At 36.8% G+C, this 10,329-nt stretch overlaps 1 protein-coding gene across 1 annotated transcript in view; it reads left to right on the forward strand.

Moving 5' to 3' along the window:
- Positions 1-396: 396 nt before the first annotated feature.
- The window catches only part of LOC107655790 (dipeptidyl aminopeptidase-like protein 6), a gene marked incomplete at its 5' end in the record, with an annotated part of 119,757 nt that continues 109,824 nt past the window's right edge, over positions 397-10,329 (forward strand). Inside the window, one exon of the mRNA XM_016443370.1 lies at positions 397-436. Coding sequence (XP_016298856.1) covers positions 397-436 — 40 coding nt within the window. The remainder of the gene's footprint in view (positions 437-10,329) is intronic.

Here is a 10,329-nt window from a genome sequence, read left to right on the forward strand (position 1 = left end):
AAAAAGTTTTTTAGGAGTCGCGGCAGTAGAGGCGGCGCAACTATAACGACATGTGAATAATCCTGCCCACTCTAAAGCAATACTAAACTGCAGTGGAAACGCAAACCGAGCCGAGCCGTGCCGTACTGAGCCGTGCCAAGCCGATTCGTACCACGCAGTGGAAAAGCGCCATAACTGACACAGAGATGGTGGCAGAAATTGTTTTAGGCCAACAGCAGTTTCCCAGGAGGTGCTGCTCACTGACACACAACTGTCTTGACTAACCTCCCATTTGCATTCGACTCACATGCGTTCTCTCTCTTTGTCCGTCTCTTTCTTTAGGAGCTGGTGGGAAGTAACCCTCCGCAGAGGAACTGGAAGGGAATAGCGATTGCACTGCTTGTTATTCTGGTCATCTGTTCTCTGATCGTCACCTCTGTCATTCTGCTGACTCCAGGTACGCAGCCTGGGAGCAAAGGGCCCGGGGCCATGAGCCTCACACACACACACACACACACACACTTACAGGTATAATGCTGTAAAAAAAACCATGTCACCACATCCTGCCAGAACACCTTGAATGTTTTCCAGAACATCTTGTCTTATACTTAGAAATTTCAATTGGGACAAGTTTTCACATATGTGACACAACCACACGAACAAAATTAACACTTAGAAGGGTTCTAGTGAAGTGTAATAGCAGGCTTCAAACTGCAACTAAATTGGTTGCAAATGTGCCAAAAAATGAATGTGTCCCAAAATAATTTAAAATGTAGTCACTATTGGCCACAGCCAGGAAAAACTGTTACAAATGTTTTTTTATTGTTGTTACTTGGCATATGAGATCCAATTGTTAGACTGTATCAACTTTTTTAGGGAGGCATGTTGGAACCATAATCAGTACACCATTTTTTCCCCCAAACAAGCATTATTGATACAAAACAGAACAATATTTATATGACACAAATACAATCAGAATCATTAGAGTGACAGAATTTGATAGGAACTCATTTATAACTAAAACACACTCTAGTGTACACTACAGTTCAAAAGTTTCAGGTCGGCTAGATGTTATTATGATTTTCTAAAACATCTCCAAGTCTGCATTTATTTGATCAGAAACATAAATATTGTGAAATAATATCACAATTTGATTTAATTTAATTTAATTCTATTCTCTACTTACGAAATATATTTTAAAATTGTATTTATTCCTGTGATGGCAAAGCTGAATTTTCAAAAGCCATTACTCCAGTCTTCAGTGTCACATGATCCTTTAGAAATCATTTAGATGTTCAAGAAACATGTCTTATTATCAGTGTTAAAAACAGCATCTTAATACTTTTGTAAAAACTCAAGAAATCCGGATTTTTGATGAATAGAAAGTTAGAACATAAAAAATAAATCTCTACTGTCACTTTTGATACTTTTTAATGCATCATTGCTGAATAAAAGTATTCAATTCTATCAATATATATGGTGACACTTTATGCACTGTTGACATGCTACTAAATGAGTACTGATAACTAGTAGAGTCTCAACAGATGGACTATCAAAATAAAGTGTTAGCATACATTAATTTAATAAATACTTAAATTATTGTGGTCTGAATACTAAACATCTCTCCATCATAGCACACACAGCAGTGACTTGTTTAAAGGTGAGGAAGCAAGTTATGTCCTCATTGAACTCATTGAACTGAAACGCTTCTGCATAACCATTGTTGAACCATTGTGTGATCCTGCTTTTTTTTTTTTCCTCATTTAAATTGTCATTTGGGTACTAAATGTTCCAACTTTTAGAAGCCAGTGGTAGCCGCATTGAGTCAAATGCAGATTATGCCTTTGAATGCAGAAAAAATATCACAGTACGGTATATCAGATCTGCCTTGTTTTTTTTTCCCCCATACGAATTGAATGTTAATAAAGTTCCAGTCAGACTCACAGTGTTTTTGTGTCCTTGTTACAGTGTAATTACACAATTAATAATATACTGTAAGTGTCAGGCATCAAGTTGCTTGTAATTATGCATAATGTACTGTTTATTATTATAGTACATACATGTAACATGTAAAACAAATACACTGTAAAGTGTTACCAAAATTGCTTCTTAGTTCCACAGCCAAAAATCAGCTAGTTAGGTTGTAGTTTTGTTCTCTGCCATTGAAACAGCACAAAAAGAAGCAATCAATCTATGTACAGAACGGGATTAAGCTCTCACTAGAGGAGGATCTACCATGTTTAACTGCAGTGTGTACGTGGCCAGTGAAGCCTGCTACTGGGCAATATAAAACTTTTTTTTTCTCTTGCTCTCAGAAAGCCATTAAAATCTCCCAGCCGTGCTTTAATTAGTGTGCTGTGAATGCTGGTTTGCCTACATTAAGCTAGCAGGTTCCATCTTTGAGAAACTAATTGAGAAGTTTTGTCTGTTTCCATACATTTACATTTTTCTCTAATAATAAGCTTAGTGTAAAGTCTTCTAATGGGAGGCACAGATTGAGATGTGTCACCCTGTTTGATTTGTTTTGGTTTTTTTTGTCTGTGAGCTTGAGAGCATGTTTGTTTGTGTGTGTGTGTTGTCACATCCTCTTCTGTCCATTTGGGCACCTAGTCTGGCTGCAGTCCTTTACTTCACATCTGTGCTCTATCTTAACTGGAGCAGGGGACAGTTCAAGCAGTCGGGCTAACTAAACAATCGAAGCTCAGTCGAAAGTGCAGTCGAACTCAGACCACCTCCTTCAGGTAGCCTCAGGTTCGGTACCCCGGTGCGCACCCGCATTTGACAGCACAGACAAAGTGCCCTAACGGACTGTGTTACCAGGGCTGGAACAAACATGAAAAACACTAAATAAACACGAGAAAGGAGACAGAGGCTTACCAATGGCAGGTAAGCTAGTCAATGAGCACAAGGCTCCTATATCACAAAAATCTTACCACCTAGTGCACAGGTCACACCACACATACACACACACACACACACACACACACACACACACACACACACACACACACACACACACCCCTGTGTAAGTCTTTTGTTGAACCACCTTTTGCTTTAATTACAGCCTTTAGTATTTTGGGATTTGTCTCTACTAACTTTGCACATCTAGACTTTGCAATATTTGTCCACTCTTCTTGGCAGAACTGCTCAAGTTCAGTTAAATGTGATGGTGACTGTTTGCATGGGCGTAGCAGCCATTTTAAAAGTGGGGGGGACAGCTGTCAGGTGATGTGACCCTCAACGTCCAAACAAATTATGTACATAATGTACAAAGTACATTCATGTTCACATAATAAATTCTATATAGAATACTAATTGGCGTGTTTTAGAGCACCCTAATGGCAATTTTGGGAACATGCCATGATAGCTTACAGGAAGCAAGACAGCTTACAGGGACCTATTTTTTGTGATATCAGACTCAAAAACACCAACTCTAACCCTAATTCAAAAATAACTGCAGGACTTGGGACTTTAAGACCACTGTGGACATCTATACTTTATTTTTATTAAATAAAGATATTGTAGGCACAATATTTCAGTTACACTACACTTAAACGATAACTTTTACCCTAATTCTTAACAGTTGGACAAAAAAAAGTGTCTTTAAAAACTATTGGAACACACTGCCTTTACCTATACAACAAATTTTATTCAACAATCTGAACATAAAATGAAAATATATATATATATATATATATATATATATTAATGTTTAATTCCTTAAAACATTGGCAAGTAGTCCCAGTTAAAAAAAGCACTGCCTTAAAATAATTCTCTTCTTTCAACAGTTCTCACCTGTATAGATTCTGGAGAGGCTCCCCTCTCTCTCTGTCAGTGACAGACCAGTTAAAGTTAGGAACATAGCTGTAATGAATTAAAGTACTAAAATATGATAAAGTATGATGAGATACAAGTATTCGGCGCAAAACAACTTTGCTTTATTTGGAAAGGATAATTCTACTCTGGACGCGAGTGGCGCGACGCGACAAAAGAACCCAATAATCAGTTATGCTGTCCATATTTACATTTACTCATTTAGCAGACGCTTTTATCAAAAGCGACTTACAAGTAGGAGAGCATATAACACACACTGGATCCAGCGCGAGGTCACATGCCTCGTTCTTAACGGGTTCTTTTGTCGCATCACTCGCATCCGGTGTAGATGCCCCGTTAGATCAAATCATAACGTAGCAATTCGATTGCGTGATTTGTGTCATCGTGACATAACACATACTTACAGTGTGTGAATAAAGATATTGTAGGCACAATATTTCAGTTACACTACACTTAAACGATAACTTTTACCCTAATTCTTAACAGTTGGACAAAAAAAAGTGTCTTTAAAAACTATTGGAACACACTGCCGCTTTTATCCAAAGCGACTTACAAGTAGGAGAGCATATAACACACACTGGATCCAGCGCGAGGTCACATGCCTCGTTATTAATGGGTTCTTTTGTCGCATCACTCGCATCCGGTGTAGATGTGGTGTAGATGTAGATGCCCCGTTAGATCAAATAATAATGTAGAAATTCGATCGCGTGATTTGTGTCATCGTGACATAACACATACTTACAGTGTTTGAAAAAGGACGTAATCATCTGCTTTTTTCTGGGGTGCATTTTACCCCAAAACCACCCAAAGAGCAAAGTGAAATCGCGAGAGCAACAGGAGGAGATTTGAAGCTCATGACAGACGCGCCCAAGAGATGATTCGCCTTGTGATTGGCTGAATGTTACTTCACTCAGATCTAAATAAACAAATCAGAGAACACGGGCTGAAATATCGGCGGTGGGTCAAACAAAGTGCAGTTAGTTCACTCAAATATAAATAAACAAATCAGAGAACACGGGCGGAAATATAGAAATATCTGCGGTGGGTAAAAACAAAGTGTGGGGGACAGAATAACCTTTTACTAAAAGTGCGGCGGACATGTCCCCCCTGTCCCCCGTGGCTGCTACGCCTCTGACTGTTTGTCATTCCACAGATTTTCAATGGGGTTTAAGTCTGGGCTCTGACTAGGCCATGCAAGGACATTCAACTGTTTCTTCTTCAGCCACTGTGTGCTCAGTTTTGCTGTGTGCTTTGGGTCATTGTCATGTTGGAAGGTAAACCTTGCAAGGACATTCACCTTTTCTCCTTCGACCACTGTGTGGTCAGTTTTGCTGTGTGCTTTGAGTCATTGTCATGTTGGAAGGTAAACCTTCTTCCCATTGACAACTTTCTGGCAGAGGGCAACATATTTTTTCTCAAGAATTTGACGGTATTTTGCCCCATTAATTTTTCCTTCTATCCTGACAAGTGCTCCAGTCCCTGCTGCAGAGTGGTGACACACAAGTGGTACCATAAAATTCCCCTTTATATACAGTACACACTGAAATTATGTGATTGGACAACTCACACATTGCCTGTTAAAAAAAAAAAAAACACTGTAATACGCACTGTTTGTCCCACTACATAAAGATGTTCATAATTTCTATTTCAAATAAAAGCAGTGCTTTAAAATTTCTGTTCATCAAAAAATCCTGAAGGAAAAAAAAAAAAACTTTCCATACTTCATAAAGTAACACAACCATTTTCAACTAATGATAATGTAGGGATTTCTATCATATACGGACACTACTGCTATGCCCCTATCAGCCATCATGAGGTTTGCTAATCACCCAGCACAATAAGAAATGTTTCTTGTATTTTCTGTATTGGCTGCTGAAAATTCAGCTTTGTATCACAGGAATAAAATACTATTTGAAAATATTTTAAAATTATAATAATAAAAAAACTGTTGTTTTAAACTGTAATAATATTTCACAATATTGCTTGTCATTTCGATCAAATAAATGCAGCCTTGGTAAGCATAAAACATTAAAAATATTACAGGCATTAATAATTACATTTTGTGGAAAAAAAACCTACAATTATTACAATGTAAAGAACCTCTTTTTCTAAAAAATTATTTCAACTTTAAAACATTGCCCTTCCCGCGAGTCCCAGGAGAAGGTCATAGTCAGTTCACCATCCTCCCCGCTGCCCCACTGATGAACAGTTCAGCGTTATCCACACTGCCAGATACAAAATGCTCCTGACACCCTACCACACACACTCCATCATTGATGTTACTCTGTATTTCCTCTAGCCCGAGTGTTTTTTCTCAATCTCTGCTGTTGTCTTGCTGTGACACGTCCTCTTTTTCATGTAATGGATAGGTTGATATGATGGGGCACGATCAGTGCTTTGACTGGAAATCTGGGTCAGGTCTTCTTTTATCCCAGCTTTATTATGTTTTCACAGGAAACATTTCCCACTGAAAACTGACGCTTGACTGACAGCTAATTGGACATGTCAGAGGAGCTCATTTTGTGTTTGTGATGGAAACTCCCTTTTCTCCGATTTCGCGAATCTCTCAGGAACCGTTGCACATCACGGCACCATAGCGGGGGGTCTGTCAGATAACCTTCCCACAGTTATTTCCGCTTCTCTGTCCTGTTGTTAGAGAAATTGCACTTTTCTTGTGCGTAGTGATCAGCCAAGTCATCTTCTGACTCTCCAGGAATTTTTCAATGCAGTTGCCAGAGAAATTTTTCCCCGAAAAACAAAAGTTATTTTAAACGCCTTTTAAATATTTTTTCTGATATCTAAGCTGATAGCAGTGAATGGGGTCAGTTACGCCAGACTCTCTCATGAATACTAACACTGTCAGAGTACATAGACAATCCTGTGTGTACATGTTTTAAAGCACAAGATTCAATGAAAACATTGTCAAGGCATCAAAAACACAGATGGCCTTTAATAATTTTCCTCCCTTAGCATTCACATTGCATTTTCTCATTGGCAAATGAAAATAACACTTCTGCTCCACATCAACGAAGCGCCATCTATTAAGAAAAATAATGAGTCATTCACCGAACTGGAAGGTCTTCATTTCCTCTTAATCGTTTCATTAACTTTGGGCCGAAGGGCTGACAAGTAGGATCCACATGTCTGTCAAACAAAGAGCAGTGCATATGAAATCGGCACGGTTTTACAGATAACACTGTGATCTTTTTAACCAACAAAAGTTCCAAAAGACTATTTGAAGTGGAGAGCATCTCACATTTCTGCTGCTTATGAAAGCTCTTGCTGTTCTTTAATTAATGCCTGTGATTGTCCTCATTGTGTTTAGTTTTTCTTGGCAGTGGATTTCTGGCAGAGGTTCTTCACCACTCTAATATAACACAAAGACATCCATCATACAGGAATTTTCACCCATTAACAGCTCATTACACAAAAATCTAACAACATATCATCCATGATGCAGGATGTATGCAAAATAGCATCATAACATAGCATCATAACATCATGCTATTTCTGCACTACATACCATACATGCTGCACAGTATGCAGGTTTTCTGTATGCTTGGAAGTAATGACAAATATGTGCAGTATAACATGGATTTAAGTAAAATCTGCTTGGTTTTGGGAGGGAAAAATTCTCATATTTGTTCAGACTGTCAGAAAATAGGACATTTTTTAACACTGATTTAAAATGCAATTTTTATAAACTTATGTATATAAAAAATGTAAAATAAATGTATTTCAAAATGAATTAAAAATATGTACAAATACTACTATTGTGGGGTCGGTTAGATTTTTTTATGTTTTTGAAAGAAGTCTCTTATGTGCATCAAAACTGTTTTTATTTGGTCAAAATACAGTAAAAACAGTCATGTGAAATATTATTACAATTTGAAGCATTTTTTCTATTTTAAAATATTTTTTTAAAAGTCATTGATTCCTGTGATGGAAATTTTGCCAGTTTCCAGTCTCATATGTTTCTTCATAAATCATTCTGCTATGCTGAGTTGGTGCTCAAGAACCATTTCTGATTATGTTGAAAACATTTTTTTTCAGGATTCTTTGAAGAATAGACAGTTCAAAAGAACAGCATTTATTTGAAATAGAAATCTTTTGAAACATTATAAATGTATTTACTGTCACTTTTGATCCACTTAATGTGTCCTTACTGAATTTTTTTTTCTTTTCTTAAAAAAATCTTACTGATTAGAAAATCAATTAGTGAATCAATCAGTGAATCTTACTGAAGATGAATGATATATATATACACTGAACAAAATTATAAACGCAACACTTTTGTTTTTGCCCCCATTTTTCATGAGCTGACACTATCACTTACACTTTAATAAAATTTTGTAAAAGCACTAAAAAACCTGACTGAATGATTGAACATTTTTGAGTACTTTATATATAGAATCATCTTGCTCATTAAAGTGCAATATTCTCAGTCAACATGCTGCATCCCAGTCTGCAGTATTCACACTATATAGCAAGTGTGGTTCCTGTGATTGCCTTCAAAATCATAAGTGATGAAAAACAGAGTGCCAGAAATGCTTGAATGTGAAACTGTTTCTGGCAGATTTTAGGCTACTATTACTCAAAACCCATAACAGAAGAGTTGGAGTTTCCGGCAAAATGCAGAGCCAAAACTGCCACAACATGTGCGCAATGTTTTTTGTAATTCTCCAAAGATCTTATTCGTTTCCACTTGCTGGAGTGCTTGACTGTTTTTCTCTAATAATAAAGGCCTATTACTGAGTTTTGTGCTCTAAATGGCTGCTTATGGCAATGCACTTCGTAAATGGGTGTTTACAGTGATGAATATTCATCTAGCTGCAATGGTGGGCAGCTCAGCTTTAATAGTGCACAGTCCAGGCATGCTGCAGACTCTGTCTATAGCAGGCAGCCAGGCGGAGAAGCTTCCTGCTGGGCTCATTTCTCCTCTCTGCACCATGCAAGAAAATCAGCCCTCAGCTGTCAGCTCTAACATAGACACAACAGCGGGGCATAAGACTTGAATACGCGTCCAAGACATTTCTTTTGTTTTCACTCTTTGAAATTCACTTGACTGAGCTCATTGGCAAGGATTATTATATCTTGTTTGCCTAATAGCTGAATGTTTATGTAATGTGTTGGTTTACCGGCTGAGCTCTTTTTCTGCTCACGTTTAAATGTTTCCTGGTATCAGCCTCAGGCAGCATTCCCACAGACCGTTCATGGGCCACCTGATGCATATTGCACACAAAAACGGTGGCTGACATCACAAGCTCCTATCAGATTGCCTGGATTTTGTACAATGTCTGATGCAGTTTTTAACAGCCCACCAGGAAACAAAGTCATGTTTACAAATTCTGCTACAGTGAGCACTTCTGATTTTTTTTTTCTCCATTATATTAAATGAGACCATGTAGAACCAATAGGAAATTGCAGGGATAGATAATTGGGGCAGAACATGATTCAAGAGGTTCTCACTCCGTAGGAGTCAATGACAAATAAGATACAGAATAGAACACAGGAAAGGAAAAGTCTTTTAAAAATTGTGTTGAGTTCTTTGAGATGTACTCTTTGTAATCTGGCTGATTTCAAATGGTTTTGAAAAACTTTTACACATTTTTTTACTATGTTAGCTGACAATATCATGAACTAATAATTCATAAATATCATTAAGTGTTTTGTCTTGTCATAAAAAGACCAAATTATCAGATTTTGTAAGAGACTTGATGCCTTCACAGTCACACAGTCCTCTATTTGGGACTATTTTACATTTTACTGTTAAATGTTAATAAAAATGTTATATGTTTAGTAAACTGACACATATTAAAGAAATAATAATACTATTATTAATTGAAATGATTGTATTCTCATATTGTTTATGCCAAATTAAACATACAGTTTTCAATAATTTATTTCAATTTCAATAATTTATTTATTTATAATTTTTTTGTATCACCAGTTGTATCACCCTGACATAAAAAAACGAAAAGAACATTTTTAAGGAAAAAAATAAATATAAGTATTTTTTAATAATAATACAAAATAATGTTAATACAAAATCGGGCGGGGTGGATGTTAATACAAAATCGGGGGGGGTGGGGGGGATGGGGGGTGCATGCTTATCACAGAAGAAGTATATTCCATTCATTGTATATTTGAATAGATTTTTTAAAATGTATTTTTAAATAGAACTGGAATATCCAACGTTTGCTAGGTTTATGGCTTCAAATCTTTGTTCAGTCTATAAGAATCCCATTGCCATGAAAAACCTGGACATATGATTTTTTTAAATTGTGATTCCCAGACCTTAAAAAGCCATGTGGATTTCTAGTTATGCTAAGCCTTAAAATAATTTAGAAACAGATAATCTAAAAATTGCCTTTTTTTACATGTAATCTCTATAAAATTATTTTTAGATCCTTATCTGGTATTAATAAACAATCCACGGAAATTCATTGGTTGTATTATTGGTCGTGTGGAACCCTGTTAGTAACAAATAAATGAGACATCATTGGGCACAACTGT

The sequence above is a fragment of the Sinocyclocheilus anshuiensis genome, unplaced genomic scaffold (genome assembly GCF_001515605.1).
Source record: "Sinocyclocheilus anshuiensis isolate Anshui unplaced genomic scaffold, SAMN03320099.WGS_v1.1 scaffold1185, whole genome shotgun sequence".
Classification (NCBI taxonomy): domain Eukaryota; kingdom Metazoa; phylum Chordata; class Actinopteri; order Cypriniformes; family Cyprinidae; genus Sinocyclocheilus; species Sinocyclocheilus anshuiensis.